Raw genomic sequence first — 19,985 nt, forward strand, 5'->3', positions numbered from 1 at the left:
GGACTTACTATATAGGACAACATTGTATGTTGTTAAGGGGACAGAAATACCCCCCCGGGTATATACTCGGGTAGTCAAACCAGCAGGTGATTCAGAACCGTGGAGGTACTATATGTTTTTATACACAGTGATTCAAATAAACACAACTGTAGGCCTATATGCTCAGCTCAGGTCAGCGTTTATGTCCTCAGACTCAAAACATTCAGTAAAATCAACATTTCTCTTTGTATTTTTGTCACACTCCGTCCTTGAGTGAGGGTATAGTGTGTGCACTAAAGGCACTTGATTCAAGACTAAAAAATGTTCAAATTACTCAAGATAGCAAGTCAAAGTCCTTTTTAGCAAAATCAAAATTTGTATTCACCTTTTCCAAAGTCCCGAGGCAAAAATGGTGTTCGAACAAAACACAGCAAAACTATCTACAATGGCTGAACAGGTTGACCCTCATGGTTTTTCCTCTACTACAGCCCTACATCGACTGCTGGACAGTGGCAGGTCCCCCTTCTTAAATAGGCTATAGGCCCCTATAAAAAAGGCAGCCTCATGCCACAATCGGTTCCTTTCCCACTGGCCAGATCAAAGAGATTCTAACATCCAAGGAAGCTTAGAGAAGGAAGTGTCATGGTCACGTGACTGTGCTGTGCCATGAGTCATGACACTTTCATGGGAGCCAAATCTCGCACCGGAAGTTACATGAATACAAAGCAGAAAATGGAGCAAGCTTGACCAGCTCATATAACAAACATTATTTATGAACCATTGAGACCTGTCATATAATCGGTTCAGGCATATAAAAGAAGACATATCACAGTTTGTTTTCTAATCACTTGCTTTTCGATGTGCACAGGGTGCACAGGACATTTAAACAGCAGCAGACGAATCTGCCGTCTGGAATTGCGTGATAGCGAAAATGACGTTGGTGCACCGTACCTCCATTTCATATACCTTGGCCAGATCCAGGAAGCACTGTGGTTAACAAGACACAGGTGTCAAACATGATTACTTAACTTAAATAATAAAGGTGAGACTTAAACCCAGTGTTGTAAACTTGTTTACGCGCTGTGGTGTCAGTGTATAGGCTGGAGATCAGTGGTGGAAAGCAACTAAGTTTTTGGGTACTTTAAGTATATTTTCATTTTGATGCAGATATAATTTTATTTTTGTTTTTTACAGTGTACAGTATGTGACACATGCCGCACATCGTGGACCGACCAATTCTGGATTAAAAGCTGCTAATATATTATTTATGGCCCAAAATCTATGAATCCCGTACAAGGTGCCCTTTTTCACTTGAGCACCTGCTCCTCAAAATGTCTGTCAGTCTGTGCACGCCACTGTAGTATATGCATGTACTCAAGTACATTTTGAATTCCGGACATTTACTTGACAGTGTTTTCATGCATGGCAGTGTTGATAAAAAAATTTGGGCACTTATTCCACCACTGCTAAAGAGAGATACAAAGATATAAGGGTGAGGTCCAACAGAGGCAATAGAGAGGACAGCACAGTGCGTATTGCACTGACTGAGATGATGACGAGACGAAGGAATAATATGCTACTGTAGATTAGAATCACCTTTACACATCATGTGTAAAAGACACATTCTATAGTCTATTGGTTATCTCACTATGGGAACAACTAAGCCCCTAGGCTTTACCATACTACCTCTGTACAATTTCCAAACTGCTAAAATAGTATTCAATCGATCACTGGCAGACATAGAAGGGTTAATGAGAAGGATGGAATGGAACGTGATGCGCGTGCCTCCACTCATTACACGAGACAAGTGAAAACGCGCAACAGCGGCGAGAGAGAGAGAGAGAGAGAGCGCGAGAGAGAGAGAGAGAGAGAGAGAGAGAGATGATAGAAAGTGGGCGTATTTCGTTGACTTGGTAGCGACCAATGCGCCTTCCCGCTGTACAGACACGCACCTGCAACTACTTAGTACTCCGTATAGTAGCCTAAAGTTCTCCTTCACTTCTTCAGTGTGAACGGACGCCAAGGCGGAATCTACAGCGCTTGAATGGGGGCTTGGATTTATGAATTAAGCGACAGATTTTGAATGAAATCAAAAACCCGGAGGGAGAACAATCGTTCCATAGAGAAATTTGAGTTTTTCCAAATACAGTTTTATCAAATTCAAAACAGGAGCTAAATGATATCGTGGTGAAATATCGCATTTTGCTGCCTGTTTCCATGTTCCTGAAATATTTTAGCATGAATTTGAAGCTGAAAATGAACCCATTCACAAACCTTTCACTGACTCACTGAAATAACTGCCTTTTTTATGTAACTTGTCTTTGTCCTACTTAAGATAACAGAAATATTGGCTCGACTATAGACCTATATAACAGACGAATCGGTTGAAGCACTTGCCATGGCTTGTTTGGAAACTTTTAATCTTAACGGACACCACTCGCCAAGGGCGACGCGGTGGGCGACCACCTAAAATGCAGTCGTATGGAGCAGGACGGACCCGGCTCGGCAGCCCGATGCAGGTCCTCAACGCCCGGTTCCTGCCGCAGCTCATGTCCCGGCCGCTGGAGGACGATGCCTCCATGTCGGCACTGGAAGGGACCGCGGGTCCGCGGAACGCCACGGCAGGAGAGGCAGAGGACCGGCACTTCCCCTGGGTCGGCACTCTGCTGTCCAGCGTGCTGATCACCACCATAGTGGTGGATATCATCGGGAACCTGTTGGTGATCGTATCCGTCTTCAGGAACCGAAAACTCAGGAAAGCAGGTATAGGCAGCTCCATTTAAGGAATAGAATAGAATAGATCACGGTTTCCCAAACACTGGGACCCATTTGTGTGTCACGGACACATTTCTATGGGTCCCTTTATTTTTTGTTTCCTACATTTAGTTTTAAATTAATAGAATAATATTTCATGTGTGTATGTATATATATATATATATATATATATATATATATATATATATATTAAAGTCTAACTCATGTTGAGTTGGTGATGTATGGTGATAGACAAACGGTGACAAAATACACATTAAATTATCTTTATTGTTAATGGCATTTAATGTAAAATTTCCCTTCATTGTCAATGGCGTTTTTAAAACAAACATTAAACCTGTATATAGGAGGGGCTCAAAAATCTAATAAATTCCATAAATTAGAAAACAAATGTTTAATAAGTAGGCCTATAGTGAAAATAAAGCTTGCATATCTGTTAGTTTGGGGCAAACATCTAATTTCTCTGTTGGGACACGGGCTGAAAGGTCTGGGAAGTTGGGAACTACTGGAATAGATTGGAATTCCTTTGGGTTCACCTGTGGCAGACTTTAAACTTTAAAACAATGCACAGCCCCACAAGTTGTGTTTTTAGCTTCCAACCTGTAAAGTGTAAACTGTTGATTTCATTGCCATCTCTCATTTGTTAGCTCGCAATCGCATGCCAGCTCTTTTTTTCCTCATCAACTCCTCATGTTCTCTTATCTAATAAACCGACAGACCGAACACCCCCCCCCCCCCACCCCCCGTCCTTAATTGGTGAACGACTCGAGTCTATAGGGGGAATTGCGCGCACGAAAACGCATTAAAAGTAGCCTACGGGATAGACCTGGCTCGCTGCATGCACATATGCATGGATAATGCATGTTAGAGCCGAATGTCATGTGAGCCGGTTTGTAACCGTTATGGACCATATATATATATATATATATATATATATATATATATATATATATATATATATAATCACACCTGTGTGAAGTGAGGGGCTCTAATATATTAAAGTCTAACTCATGTTGATTAGGTGATGTAAAACAAACGGTGCAAACACAAAAATTAAACTCTATTAACAATAAAGAGACAATATGATGTAAATGTCACATTACATTGAACTAAAGACAAACATTAAACCTGTGTATAGGAGGGGCTATAGCGCCCCTCAATAATATAGACGAAATATCCTTTAAATTTCAAAGGATCTATCGATCGGCTCACTCGATCTGCTCCAACTGGTCTGATTGATACATGATATCACTTTTCAACATAAGTTTGAATCAGTTTGAATCAATGGATTCACTTTGAAGCAGAAAAGAAAAAGCCTAAGAAGCTTCCCTGAAACTTTTCTCTTCGCCAGCGGCTTGAAAATATCTTCAGTTGTAGTATCACATAACTGAAACCAGAAAACTACCTGGAGTAGGCTAAGGATCCTGATTGTTCCACTTCCACAGTATGTTCATAACACCCTTAATTGTGGAGTAGAGGCCTAGGCTAAATTAAGAGCAAATAAACAGATTTGCCATATAGAATAAAATATCTTAGGCCTCATTCACACGTACCAAACACCAATCAAGCAATGTTTGGTCGTTTTTGTTTTTTTGGGCCACCACAATGCTTTTCCAATGGGAGTCACATGGTTTGATCAAACATTTGTGTTTGATCGCTGATTGCTGATTGCTCCCCTCTCATCAAACAAAAATGTTTGGTCAAACCATGTGACTCCCATTGAAAATGAATTGGAGCAGCAATCAAAAAGCAATCAGGCATCACACACGGACCGAACATTTGTTGTGTACGTGTGAATGAGGCCTTAGTAAAAGGTTATTATCTTAGCTGCATGGTTAAAAATCAAATTTCTAAAGGCTTGTAGGACAAGGGCAATCGGTTGTCGTTGGTCAAACAGCTTGCATAGTCACTCAAATCACTTAGGGACCGTCACACGTGGAGAGGAAATCAATTTCTTAGCATTCTAATTGTTATGGCTCATTCAGCAGCATGCATGGACAACCACTATACGATAGCTTATTAAAAGCACTTTGTAAGATGTGCAAGGGGCATGCCCTGTCATTAGCCAAGCCCAGCTAATTCTAAGAATGTTTATCAATATTCATGAGCCATTTGCTGTACACATCTTCACAGATTATGCAATATTTCTTGGAATTCTCAGATATTTAAATGGTTGGGGTTATACAGGGTGGAATTATAGGATGTGTGCGTGTTTGATTTTAAACCAGCAACCCGATCACACATATGAGGATAATGAATGCAAGCACTTGACTTGCCAATTCCTCAGGACTGTGTACATTAAAGGACCACTTCACCACTTTTCAACCCATTTTCATATAATTGGTCCTCACTAATAATCATGATAAAATTCCACAATTGTTTTCTACTCAGTCTGTGTCTCATAGGAGGGCTGTGTGCAGTTCAGAAACCCGTCCACCAGTGACATCATCGTTAGACAAGATCTTTTTTACAAAAATGTTTAGATTTGTATTATCGTGAGAACGATGGCTTCCATTATCGCATTGGAACTTTTCAGGACTAGAAATCCCTGCAGTTTCTATTAGCTTGGATTCCCCATCGATGATGTCACTGGTGGACGGGTTTCTGAACTGCCCACATCCCTCCTAGCTATGAGACACAGACTGAGTCAAAAAAATGGTGCCATTTTATCATGATTATTAGTGAGGACCTATTATATGAAGATAGGTTGAAGTGGTGAAGTGATCCTTTAAGAAAGAAAAGTCTAAAAAGACAAAGACAAAAGACCGTCTGACATCAATTAAAATCTGTTGAAGAATTCCTCCAATTTTCAAAGAACATAGTAGTCTATCTTTATACCTGACAAATGTGTTCGAGAGGGAGATTGTTGGAGAGTGAAACAGAGTGGGAGGAGAGTTAGTTATAGTTTATCTATCCAAGATAATTTAGTAAATGAGACGTAGCTTGCAGAGTTAGTTCAGTCAGACATACTCGAGGGGGCATGCCATGCTCAAAGGCGCATACTATACTCAAGGGGTTAACATGCTGCATTACTATGTGGGTGTACAAGTGTGTGCAAGTCCCTCACGTCATTCGCCGATGCGGCAGTCAGCTGACCAATTGGGCGGGCTACTTAAGCTCACCAGTCTGCATGCTCTTCCTGCCTTCCTCTGCATATGGTCCCTGGTTGTATGTGATGTCTTTTCCCACCACCACCCCAGCACCACCGGTGGGCTCTGCTATTTATGTTCCCCATGGGGGGTTATTGTATATCTATCTCCCTGCTCTTAATGTTTATGTTGTTGCTTAATCTTGCCGAGCAGGGAGAAATCCAGCAGAGCCGAACGCCAAGTCAAATATCATATGCACACTCATTACTCATTCTGTAATAAATATTGGTAAATCTATTCATGAGTTGTCTGACTGAACTGTCACTCATGTTCAAATCTGCATACCACTGAGCATTAACATCTGAAGCCTACAATGTAGTGAGCCTTTGCTCACACTGTGAGCTTGTAGATCAGCTATTTTTGCTTTTTGTTGTAGGACTATAAGTATAGGGCAGGGAAGTATATAGTGGTTAAGAAAATATCCCCTTTCCCATTTTTTTCTTTTACTAATCAAACCCTGACTCTGACAAAGAAAAGGAACTCATTCTTCACCTCTCCTCATGTCTCTGTACATACAGACAGTATCAACCTTATCTAAAGGCTTTTCTTCTCTTTCACTCACCTACCCTTTCTGCTCGATTCAATGACGTGTGTGTGTGTGTGTGTGTGTGTGTGTGTGTGTGTGTGTGTGTGTGTGTGTGTGTGTGTGTGTGTGTGTGTGTGTGTGTGTGTGTGTGTGTGTGTGTGTGTGTGTGTGTGTGTGTGTGTGTGTGTGTGTGTGTGTGTGTGTGTGTGTGTGTGTGTGTGTGGAGATACATGTGGACCCATATCCTGTGTGTTACTGTACTCTCCTCTCCTCTCTCCATCTGCATGTCTTGTCAGAAACAAATTACTGTATCATTAGAGATGCACCTATATCTGTCACAGTCAATCATGTCAATGTCAGACAAGGCAGATCTGACATACCATGAATCTCATCTCTCCAAAGAAACACCTTACCTTCATCTGTCAAGTCCACATAAATACATTGGATCCACTTGGGACACAGGTTATCCATTTCCTGAAAAGTTACGGTTTTGTACAATCCAAGTTTTCTGTCTGACAGGAGAAATACATCACACGATAGGCCTATCTCACAGCCCGCTTTCCACGCCCACTTCCGGTAAATAGTGGTGTCATTTAACATTAGCATTTACACGTTTTTTTCCTCTGGAGAATCTAAGTACATTTTCTAATGTAAAAATGTGACAGACCAATATTATTATGAAGCAAACAAGATGGTAAATCAGCTCGAACAGATAGAACAAACCTTACCTTGAGAAAACAAAAGTTGTAGACTTCTTAAATTACCTCCGTTAACATGTAGCGTCTATGGAGTGACGTCACGCTATCACCACTAGCCCCGAAAGGGGGCGTATTAAGGGGGCGGGAAATTCTGTGAGATAGGCTTATTACAAGAGGTAACGTGTTCAAAAACTGAAGGAAGAGAGTAAGAAAGATGGATATATTTGGAAGGAATGCCTACACATTGTAAAGGTTTCCGTTAAATGTAAATGCAGTGACTGTTTATGATGCAACGCTTTTATATCTCACACCATCACCAGGAACTTTCCACTTTTGTGTTCTGTGCTGTTGCACATTGATCTGTTTTGTTGTACTATGATCTGTTGTTCTCTGATCTGTTCTACTGTGCACTCACAGAAATGTCAATGATCAGTTTGCTTTTTTTAAATTCCCAGACAGACAGAACCTTTGGAGAAACTCAGAAATGCACACACTCACTCTCTAATTGACTGAAATCTTGTGTTCACTGGAAATCAATCCACTGCATGAGTTATGAGTGAAGCTGGCATTGATTTCAAAGCTGGCTAGATTATTATCTCTCAACCTTTCCACAGCTCAGCAAAGCTCTAGCCATATCCACACTGCATACTTATTGACTGGCTCTAAATGTCACAGATATGATCATTTAATTTGAGGATGCCATGATGCGAAAAAAATTTGGACTACAGCCCAGAAAACATGGAGAAAATGATCATCATAAACCTAATTTATAGACTCGCAACCCCCCCAAAAAAGAAAATGCAACCGCTAAGTTATTGAAATATACTTGCCTAGCTGTGACCTCTCCATCATTTCTGGATACAAAACATACTGAACTAGAAAAAGTGCCCTTCTGGGCACAGGTCTCCACCAGGAGGATAGGAGTGTGTGTGATGTTTGGCAAAATGTTTAGGAGTAATATAAACATGTTTTTTTGTTTGTTTGTTTCTTGCAACAATTTTCTTCATTTTGTTGAGGAAATGCAGAGCCAGATCACTCATAGCATCTCTGAGGATAGAATTCTGGATGAGCAGGACATGTGCAGCATTTTGTACAAAACGGGCTACTCTGACTACAGAGATCATGTGTACCGATTTGCGTGAGATTTGGATGAAATCTGTGCGACTAACAAACAATGTGTTTTGCAGAAATCGGCCTCATGGTGGCGCTATAACCGGCAGATGTGGAGGGATGCAGGGACAATGTTTTTCCATGGCCTCTAAGGAGTGCACATACATAAGTTGTCGATGCAGTTATAGGTAAAAACAGGAATTGGACTGTTATAGTGCCACCGTGAGGCTGATTTGGGAAGAAAATAGTGGCATGTCGTCCTCGGCCTAGTGGAAATGTGCGTGTATAATTTCATGGAAATTGGACACTGTGTTTGTGATTTGTGGCATTTTGTTCGAAACGGACCAATAATCTTAGCAGGATGGAAGATGGGAAATTGTGCAGATCTGTGTTGATCACATGACTATGGAGATAGTGTATACCAAATTGTGTGATGTATGGATAAAATGTGTACGAGTTATCTACAGAAATGTGTTTTGCCTAAATCGGCCTCATGGTGGCGCTATAACTGGCCGTTGAGGAATATTTGGGGCAGAGGTTCGTCGTTGGCATCCAGGGAGTGTGTGTGCAAAGTTTGGCATGGATCGGGCCAACGGTGCAGGAGATTAGCTGATAACGGACGGACGGAAGGACGGACGGAAGGAAGGACACACACACACACGGACGGAGTGCAAAACATACTCTCCCCATGCCTTCGGCCTGGTGGAGACGATTATAAACACTAGACTTGTAAGTGCCCGTCGCAGTCGGCCACCGGCCTACTTGGGAACGATGCAACTTGGGAACCTAATGATATACGTTGTCATAGCACCCGTTTTAACTGTCAGCCGGTGTCCCACATGGAGATCTGTGTATGTGCCTGTGTGTGAAGACTGCAAACTGAAAAGTGTACTTGGCAATCAATTCGGCCCACTGGCAGAGACTGATTGGTTGAGCCTCAATTGGTTGAGGCAGAGGCTGGAAATTGCACAGGTGAAAGGAGTTGGCCTCATTAGGCCAACCCCACTGGCAGACCTGACCAGAGCCTTTTGTGGTGGTTCTGGAGAACCGTGGGTCCGACCGACTCTATACTTGGCACTGCACTCCCTGTGGGGGTGTGGAACAAGTGTGGCGAATGTGAAGTCGGTGGGTCAAATGGTTCTCGAGTTACGTGCATTACAACCGTACACGCACGCACGTACGCAGAGACGTGGCACATTTATAGTAGGATATGCTGATGTAGCATAATACTGCAGTATGTGAGTGATCGCTGCAACTTTTTTTTAAAATGTTTTAAAAAACAAACATTGTTTAATAATAATAAGAATAATACAATTTCCATTAATACAAAAAAGTAAGTTTAAGACTAATGAAAATAGCAGATCTCTAAAATAGTACATCTGCTATTTTCACTAGTTTGGATCTGGGGAAAACGTTTAATTTCTCTTTTGGTTCTTGAGCTAAAAAGTTTGGGAACCACTGCTTTAGCAACCAAGAACTGAAGGACATTCTTGACTTTGTGGATGAGTAGTCCATGATGATATACAGGCACTTACAAACACGGTGGCTCAGTTTGTGGCCAGCTGTCACTTAACTGCTGGCCTGCTGTCAGAAGTTACTTCTTGTCTCTTGGAGAAGACAGCTGCCTATCAGCACTTGCTGGACCCCATTCGACTGGTATCACCCCATATAATCGGCGAAATCATCCGTTATCAGCACGTTTGAATGGTGCCAAAATGTCCATACTGGCATCCTCACTGTTCAGTATGTCATTATCAGCGATTGTAGCGATTGTCATTATCACTGATGTCCTGACGGAGGCGCGCCGTGTCTGGTGGCCATGAGCTACGTGAGGCACCGCCGAGCGAGGCGCTAGCCGAGCGAGTCGCCGTGCCGAGCGTTGCGAAGGCCACCAGACGCGACTCGGCGCCGTTCGAGTTACGTCCTGATAGAGAATAGTATATATTAGTAGCTCCTAGTTCCATCATGCACCAAAATGACACGTCCACCAGGGGGAAACCTTGACCAGGCTATGTGGCGAGGATGCCAGTATGGACATTTTGGCACCATTCAAACGTGCTGATAACAGATGATTTCGCCGATTATATGGGGTGATACCAGTCGAATCGGCTGAAGTGTTTTGCCAATGACGAGAATGGCAAGAATTGTGAACTCCTTGCATTCCTAATGTTTTTCGTGCAAGATAAGTTGAAGTGACAAGAGATCCTGTCACAACAGTAAGTGGACAGCACTACTGAAGCATGCGATAATGCCAAGTTTGACAGCTTTATATATTTCTTGAGAACCCAACAAAGCTTTTCGAGGAGAGACTGATGTTTGGGCTTGGACCAATAAAGGAACTGCTGCAGTGTTGATCTCATCTGAAACGCAAATGAACTACAGCTGCACATGTCAGGAATTTTAGATATACAGTATCTTTAGGAGTCATACACTGTCCGTTCCAACAAAATTAAAGTTAAGCTTAACGTTGGTGTCACGGGGCAACCCGTGCCCTATAGACGGTAAGGAGGAACTTTGCATGCACACACACACTGCACAGCTGCTTTCCAAAGAATTCAACACCGAGCCGGCTGGGAAGGTGTTTTAATAGTGTGGTGTTGCATGTTTTCCTTACAGGTGTATATCTGAAAACATTCTCGCAGGAGGACTGAAAGTTTTAAATGTTTATTTACCGACACTGTGTCTCCCTCTCCCATGTTTCCTGCACTGTCCCACAAAAGCTGTTCTGATGTCCTACAAGTTAACAGTTCTGGCCTGTTCACCCTTATGGTTATAGCTACTCTATTGAAATGAAAACCAAGCCAGGTAGATAATATACAACTACTCAAAACACTTTCTGACAAACACAAAATGGGAGCCATAAACATGTGATTGGCGAAGGCTTGTGGTTTAGCATTTTTCACATTTGTCATTTTGTCAACCTATATGCTCCAGAGAGAGAGAGATGAACAATGAACTTCGGTTAATGGTCTTTTCCCCACTCTGCATATAATTGCAAATTGATATACTGTAGGGTCAAAGCCAGAGCATCCATGCACTAGTCTAGAAGTGAAGAATATGCCCACGGTTTTGTCGCACATTCATATATAACGGAAATGCCAATGTATGGCATAATAATGAGGAAGAGAAGGTCACATATATACATACACATATAACTATGTGTTTCCGTCTCAGGTAGACACTTAAAAGTGTGCATGTGTGTGCACGTACACTCATAACTGATATCTCAGACTCAAGTTGTATAATATTCAGCATTCAACTGCTGTAATTAAAAGGTTCTCCCTTCTGTCCTGCCTCAATAAATTAACCACGACTTTGAGCTTAGTTTTCGTGGGTGTATCCTTGCAAGCCAGTCTTTCTTCACTTTTGCTTCACTTTGTTCAAAAGAGTGGGTGATGCTATATGGCAAAAAATAAAATTTAATATTTTCATTTTCATAATACTGATTACAGCCATTTCATTCCACGTAATCTTATTTCCTATTATGTGTAAGGAGTCAAGATGAACAATGACGTGTACATTTTAAATATATCAACCTGACTAACACACATCAGACATATCAGTCTCATAACACTTCACATTGCAACACAAATGTGAACTTGTACATCAGCTATTCTCAGCAAATATATTTGGTGTACTGTAGAGGGGAACAAGAGAAAGTAGAGAGCCAGCTGGGGAACCATGGTCAATGGGGTTTAAGTGGTTATCATACTGTTAGTGACAGGGAATAAGACTCATCTCTCTCCTATCGTGTAGGCTACTGGTGAGTCTGTTATTAGGAATAGTAATAAGGGGTGGACGTGCTAATAAAGACACATCTAGGAAGAAATACATTATGAATGTCAGCTAACAACCCCAACCCTCACCTGTCTACCGTCTCACCCGCTTTCTCTCTGGAGCCCCCAGCCTTGTTATGTACAATATCCCATAAGAGGGGGAGAGTTGCTGTCAGGAATGGTAATGGAGAGAACTCTTAATAATGAGCAAAAATCAATGTAGACTAATGCATATTGAATGGTACTTGAATGGCATTGATGCTAAGCTCCGTTAATTACTCTTTGTAGGCAGACATGCAGAGAAGTGTCAATCACAGTTATGTGATTGACACTGGTGGCATAGCTCATTGTTACAGCTTTACAAAGTTAGAACTTTAGTATAGGTATATAGAAGTATAAAACAAATGGATGGGTATGGAAAAAGACCACTTTATTTCCTGTGAATCAACCTATGAAGTCCAGTCCCGTCACAACAAAACATTTCACCTATAACCACGGCTGTGCTAGTGTTAATCGTCAAAACATGCTTTGCAGCGCACTGTGTAATATGCGTTTTTAGATATTTTAGTCATGACACCATGTTCATGACCAAATTTTGTTGTGAAAATGTGGTCTCACTTCCTTCCTGGACTACAAGTCACACTTCCACGCAGCCTCCCCCCTCTCCACAAGGAGGGGCAGTGTACCAAAGCATTATGGTCATTGTATGAATTCAGCTATCCAGTCAAACACTAGTCAAACATACAGACTTCATTATTTTTCTGGCCATAGAGTGCACATTTCAAATTGTGATACTGTTATCTACTATTAGTGACTGCAGTTTCTTCCAGCGGTGAAATGTCCCTTTAAGTTGTTGTTAGTGTGTGTGTGTGTGTGTGTGTGTGTGTGTGTGTGTTATGAAGAAGAAGCAGCCAAAAGAAAAGTTTTAGCCTAACTGGGTCAGTGCATGGTAGAGTAAGCAAAGAAATACTGATGTCCTTTGAGCAGTTTTATTTTATTCATAAAGTGGGATTAAGACATAAAGCAGAGTGAGGCCCGGACAATTAGCTCAACCGTCTGGGCACCTAGGCTGCTGAGCCAGCCTGACGGCGTTCTTCACTCCCATCTCTCTCTCCCCATTTCCTGTCAGATTATTTTCAATCTATCAATAAAGGCATAAAAAGCAAAACAATAAATCTTTAAAAAGAAAAACACAGCAAAATAGTTCATAAAGTTCCTGATGCCAAAGTGAACAAATGGCTATTTCTATAATGTTCGGCAAGGGGGAGGCATTTTATCACTTGGATTTAGAGTTCAACGGAATAATAACTGAGGGGAAAAACTGTTTCTGAATCTGGTGCATTTGGTCTGGAGACACCTTCACACCTTCTGAAGACACCTTCATATGTGTTTCTGGTTTAACGCATGTATTTTTAATAAAACAAGGCAGAAACGGGCATGGCCACACTTTTGACACAGCACTGATCTAATTGCATTTCAATAGGGTGGGAATCGGTTATAACATATTTGAGGCCTTCATGTGTCAGCAGCTTACTTTTTGTCTATAAAATGCCACTGGTATGATATAAGATATTAGTGATAATGTGTAAATTATCGATGGTATAATTAAGCCAGAGCAAATGCTGCCATACAGGTACAGAGTAGTTGGTAGTTAATATAATATTTATATAGCACACCGACATCTGTATGAAGTTACATTCATATTAACTTGGTTAATGACTGTATTTCTGTTGTTAACTGCTTTAAAAGTATTTCCTTTTAAAAGTGCACCTCAAAGGGTCTGTTCTGCTTCAACTTCACTGCGCTGCTAATGTCTGGAAACTATAGTATAAAGTATACTAATCTATCAGAATGATAGAGTACTACTTTATTCTCAAATTGAATTCTGTCAAGGTGACGGACTGGAGAAATAATGAACATTTCGTTGCATAATCTGCAAAGAAAGAAATTGTGCGTCAAGAAATTGGTCCAGTGGAGCAAAAGTAGTTGTCGCCAGGCAGCGCAGCTGTCTTTACAACACTCAGAGTCTAATAGTGTGACTCAGGCCAGGTATGACTGGATAAATCAGCCACCACCCACACCACACGAAGAAGAAAATAACCACACAGGAAGAAAATAAATCATATAACAGTAATTGTGTCACGGTCCGCTCCCCGGACCGTGGACTTTGACTGTCCTTATCTAGGTTTTGGACATGAGATACTGTTTGTCATTTCATATGATCTATATTGTTCTATGCTCATTTCTGTTACACTGTTGTTGCCTTGGTTTTGTGTTTCTTATTTTGTAGTATGGTTCCTGGTTCCTAGTGTTTCCTGTCTGCCTAGTTACTGTTGCCTACCTTGTCTAACCTACCTTGTGATGTGTCAGTGTTTCCACCTGTGTCCCCCAGCCTATCCTAGTGTTGATTGTGTTTTGGTTTCACCTGTGCCCTGTTATCCTGTGTCTATTTAAGCCCTGTGTTGGTTCCGTTGTGTGAGTTCCTGTATTATGTTTTCTGAGATTCACCTGCCTTATTTTGCCCAGTTATGGAAGTTCCTGAGTTTTATTAATAAATCCTTCTAAGTTTAATTCCTCTGCCTTCTGTCGCCTGCATTTGGGTCCTCATCCATACTCACTTGTAACAAATTGTGGTATTGATTAAGTAGATGACTCACCCCTGACATCACCTGTTCTTCCCTGACAAACTCACCTGTTCTTCCCTGACAAACTCTACTCCCAAACAGCCTACTCACAAACCGTCTGTGTGTGTGAGTCAGCTGTAAAATAAAGTCCATGCAAGGATTGACCACCTACCTTCTTCACCAACTTGTTCAGTCTGTTAGCATCCTCTGTGTTGATCTAGCAGGCAACTGCAAAGAGGACACTGGCCATGCACCACAGACTGGTAGAACAACTTCAGCATCCTGTTTCAGGCACAGAATGTGCCTGAATGTCGGGCATTCAAATGAATGCATTAGGATGCAGTGATATAGACTGATGATATTGCAGTTCTGTGGATCCATACAGAGAACTTTGCACAGTGGAATACATTAGCCTTTAATGATGGCGAATGCAATCAGCTGGAGGTGATGGGCTCATAATATTGCTGTTTAATGACCCATAGTTTCCATTCAATTCAAGTTTGAGGAACGTCATTTTTAGTTTTTTAAATGTAGTAATGATGTAGTCTCTTCCAATGTGTTAGTAGTTACATTCCTGTTGTGTTCTTTCCATTCTCAGCTGTGCAGTGTGCACTGATTGAGCATATGGTATATCAACATAGCTAAAACATTTATACAATCGACCATTTGCAGACCGTGGCCATCTTGCCATCAGAGTTTGGAAGCACTCGTTTTCAGTAAAGCAACGTCCTACAGCCTCCTGCATTATGTGAAAATTCAAAACGGGTGCTACGCATGGCAGTTGAGTGATATCTAACGAGCACTTCCAAACTGCAACACTTGGAAAAATAATCACCTGCAAGGACAGAAAGTAGCTCATAACATGTCTGCAGTGGATTTTTTTGAAACAAACTCTTTGAGGATATTTTGAGGAAAGAGGATAATTCAAGCTTTTCGTACAGTTGCAATGTTGGTGAGTTTGACTTTCTGTAATACAATTAGATAGGACTTTTCTGTTTGGATGAATGGGCTGTCCAATGTGAAGGTAGCACCTTGCCATTAACTTATATGGTAAGATGGCCGCGGTCTGCATATGGTCCATAGAGTTCCGTGTCCTAATGCAGTGGTTCTAAAACGTTTCAGGTCGAGACCCAAAAGAGAGATTAGACGTTTGCCTGGCTGGGACCCAAACTAGTGAAACTGGCAAATCTAGCGCACAACGCGGCGCGAAGCAAGCTTGTAGATTGGCCACTTAATTATTAGAATTATTATTTATTTTTATTAATGGAATTTCTCGAGTTCACCGTTTGACAAACAGTGGCCTAATGCATAATCAAACTGTCCTTGAAATTCAAAAGGTTGTTGATCTACCTGACGGTGTCCCTGAGTATTGGAGGAACCCCAACAAACAACTTGCTACAATGGTATGTGTACTTTAGTCCTACAGTACATACACACTGACTTATTCCTGTCTGTCTGTCTGTCTATCTGTCTGCAGGGAATGCCTTTGTGGTGAGCCTGGCCCTGGCCGACCTTGTGGTGGCGCTGTACCCGTACCCTCTGGTGCTGACGGCCATCTTCCACGACGGATGGATCGCCGGCTACATCCATTGCCAGATCAGCGGCTTCCTGATGGGCCTCAGTGTCATCGGCTCCATCTTCAACATCACCGGCATCGCCATCAACCGCTACTGCTACATCTGCCACAGCCTCAAGTACGACCGGCTGTTCTCCAACAACAACACAATGTGCTACGTGGCGCTGGTGTGGCTGCTCACCCTGCTGGCCGTAATGCCCAACTGGTTCGTGGAGTCGCTGCAGTACGACCCGCGCATCTACTCCTGCACGTTCGCCCAGTCGGTGAGCTCGACGTACACCATCACGGTGGTGGTGGTGCACTTTGTGCTGCCCATCGCCATCGTCACCTACTGCTACCTGAGGATCTGGATCCTCGTCATCCAGGTGAGGCGGAGGGTCAAGCCGGACGCACGGACACGCATCAAGCCGCACGACGTGCGCAACTTCCTCACCATGTTTGTGGTGTTTGTGCTGTTCGCCGTGTGCTGGGCGCCGATCAACCTCATTGGCCTGGCCGTGGCGCTGGAGCCGCGCCTCGGCCACTCCATCCCCGAGTGGCTGTTCACGGGCAGCTACTTCATGGCGTACTTCAACAGCTGCCTCAACGCCGTGGTGTACGGAGCGCTCAACCACAACTTCAGGAAAGAGTACAAGAGGATCGTTCTCATCATCTTCAAGTTCCACTGCTGAAGAGGATAGGGACTATAGGGCAGAGCAGTGGGTGTGGTTTTGTGGTTCCACTGAAAAATCGGCCATTCATTTTACCCATAGAGATTTACAAAAGTATTTACATATCAATTATCAATTATTTTAAGCCTAGAATAAAGCCATCCAGGATCCTGGTGAATCATGACCATAAAACCTTTGATTCTGTGAAAACAAATTATAATTTAATATTTAAATATGATATACTACATTTAATAAATACCCTTTTGTTTAGAGGTTTTCATTTTCTTTTTTCACAGATTCCAAGGTTTTATGATTCTAGGCTTAAAATAATTGAGTTTTGTAAATCTCTATGGGGAAAAACAAATGGCCGATTTCCCAATGAGCCCCACCTTATAACCCCGTCAGTGCCCTTGGGAATGGGGTTGTTCGGTTATGAACAAGTGAAACTGAAAGAGCGAGGGCACAACTGAAATGGAGCACAAAACAATGCCTGAGGGGAAGGAGATAAGAAGTTAGAGAAACAGGCAGAGACATCGAGAGAAAGACAAAAGCAGAATGAGAGAGTGAGAGAGAAAGAGGGGAAGATTGAGAGAGTAGTCAACAGAAAGTAGCCTACAGAAAGAAGAGGGGAGGCTCATGGAAGCTTTCCTTTTTCCCTGTGGCGAACAACAAGGCCACTGGCATGTTAACTGTGTGTAAACTATCGTGTATTAAAATAACAAACTCTTTTCATAACCACAGCACAATGTGTTCATTTGCTTAACGATTTGTATTTGAATGTTAAATAGCTATGTACAGAAAAATAAGTTATAACACTAATGAGGAATGTGAAGAATACAAATATTTCAAAAAAGTATTCGGACCACATCACTGTGTAGCCCTGAGAAGCTGGATGTTGTTAAATGTTGATTGTGAATGAATCAGGGAAAATAATTGGGGAGTGAGGGGGGGAAACAAGAACAGGTGGAAACTATTTCTGTGATGATATCTGTAAATCTCATAATAATAATGGAGGCCCCCATTGTGTGTGTGTGTGTGTGTGCGTGTGTGCGTGTGTGTGCGTGTGTGTGCGTGCGTGTGCGTGCGTGCGTGCGTGGTGTTTATTGAATTGAGTGAGTAACTTTCACACTGCTTGGAATGAGGAGTGCAACGGTTGGTGTTGTGAGAGCATCGCCAGGCACCCAATTAGCTGAAAGCGTGGAGACCAACCAATGCCCAGCCTCCCCAGTATGAAATTATGTGAATGTGCATTTTCGTATAGTGGATTTACTTATTAGAACTCCTGGGGAAAGGGGTAAACTGGACTGGCTTGTCTAATTGGCCCATTGTGGGTTACCGCTTGACAATACCACAGCGCCCCTTAACCTGTGGGTTAAGAGATGGCACTAAAGAGAAAAAAAAGAATGAAGCTCATTGTTTGTCTTTCTTTCTTTGTGTATTTTGACAAAAAGGCCCAACTGTGGTTGTGAAATGTAGCCACTTTTACCTCATTCACCTGTTTTGCACATTGTCACGGGGGAAGAATGTCATGTTTTGAATGTCTAAAGTATTTGTGAGAGACGTTGTGTCTCTGGGAAAACAAAAGTCTCAATAAAGAACAGTCACTGTGATCCGTCTCCTGACCTCTCTCTTTCCACTTGGTCTCTGTATCTTCTGTAGTTTAGTACTCTGTCCCTGTCACCAGTACGACTCCACTCCAGGTAGATGAAATAGACACGCATGCTTGCACTTGTCTTGGTCTTTGACAACTCTCTTGTTCTCTTTTCCCCCCATGTCTTTATCAATGCTGTTTCTAAGTCTCTCTTCACAGCTCCTTTATCTTGTCTATTATTTGTATCTGTTTACCTATCTTTATCTTTATCTTAACCCATTAAGACCTGAGGCCAATTCTACAAATGTCAGTTTTCTGATAAACTTATGCCACTATATCAGTGGTGCTCAAACATTTTCATGTCAAGGACCCCATTAAAGCTTAAGAATGTCGCTTCAAAAGAATATTGTAGAATGTCATCCTAATGAGAAACCGCAATCTGCTGTCACTCACTCCCCAATCTCACCTGTCCTCACTCACTCCTCATTAGAGGAGCCTGACTGCGATGCCTGCAGTTATCGTTGGCAGCAGCAGCAGTAACAACAACGCCAGCCCTCTGCCCTGGAGCCAGGCCTTGGTTATGCGTCACTGAAGTGAGTTCAGTGTGTTCATGTTTGTCATTGTATGTTGCATTGTGAAATGTGATTCTCACCTGTTGTGTGTAATCACTTCAGTATTCTTGGAAATGCAGTAACCACTAACTTGGATAATATTGAATGTTGGTGCAATGGTCTATTGTCCCATGTTTGTTAGTTCACCTAAGTTGTCTTAGGTACCTGTGTCTATTGTTAGTTGTGATGTTGTTGAATTGTATGATAATTATGTTTCTCTGTCTTTTATAGTAAAAAAACCATAACCGTGAAGCCTCACCAACTCCTTGCTCAACTCTGTGAAATGCTCTGCTCATGTGTGCAATGGAACAATAAAAGGCTTAAACTTAACTCAATTTGTTCATGCATTATTATTGATGCACTATGGTGAACTATGGTGATAACGACAACCTATCTCAAACCCTCACCCTAACCTCCCACGGGGCAGCACACCTAAACCTAACCTTAACCCTCTCCCAACCCTTAACGCACCCCTCACCAACCTTAATCCGGTCGTGTTAACGCACCCCTCACCAACCTTAATCCGGTCGTGTTAACGCACCCCTCACCAACCTTAATCCGGTCGTGTTAACGCACCCCTCACCAACCGGACCAATGCTATGTCTACCCAATGCTATGTCTAACCAAAGTACTGTGAACCAGTCTCAAACCTAGAACAAAAAAAACATTGCATGAATGCACCTGGGACGTATCCTCAGTGATGTATCCTAAGATCATTGGAGTTTCGGGTCTCGCAACATCATACCCCTCACTCAGGTGACCAAGCCGGGGTGATCAAGTCCCGACTTACATCCCATGAGTAGCTACGCTCGATCAGTCCCATTAGGAAAAGACCAGGGCCACAAAATCTGTTGCTCCGGAACTACTCTGCCGGGACTGGGAGGTAGATCAATCTGGCGCGTGGAAGGACTAGAGTAGACTCT

At 42.3% G+C, this 19,985-nt stretch overlaps 1 protein-coding gene across 1 annotated transcript; it reads left to right on the top strand.

Moving 5' to 3' along the window:
- The first annotated feature begins 1,974 nt into the window (after nucleotides 1–1,974).
- On the top strand, nucleotides 1,975–18,470 carry mtnr1al (melatonin receptor type 1A like). The gene is made up of 2 exons (XM_079504885.1): nucleotides 1,975–2,742; nucleotides 16,112–18,470. The coding sequence occupies exons 1-2, from the start codon at nucleotides 2,451–2,453 to the stop codon at nucleotides 16,879–16,881; spliced, it is 1,062 nt and encodes a 353-aa protein (XP_079361011.1). The 5' UTR covers nucleotides 1,975–2,450; the 3' UTR covers nucleotides 16,882–18,470.
- Nucleotides 18,471–19,985: the final 1,515 nt, after the last annotated feature.

This window comes from Electrona antarctica (genome assembly GCF_951216825.1).
Source record: "Electrona antarctica genome assembly, chromosome: 1".
NCBI classification, from domain to species: domain Eukaryota; kingdom Metazoa; phylum Chordata; class Actinopteri; order Myctophiformes; family Myctophidae; genus Electrona; species Electrona antarctica.

Coding starts and splice junctions, on each gene's coding strand:
- mtnr1al (XM_079504885.1), top strand. CDS start 2,451: ATGCAGTCGTATGGAGCAGGACGGACCCGGCTCGGCAGCCCGATGCAG. Junction 2,743..16,111: donor CCGAAAACTCAGGAAAGCAG/GTATAGGCAGCT, acceptor ATCTGTCTGCAG/GGAATGCCTTTGTGGTGAGC.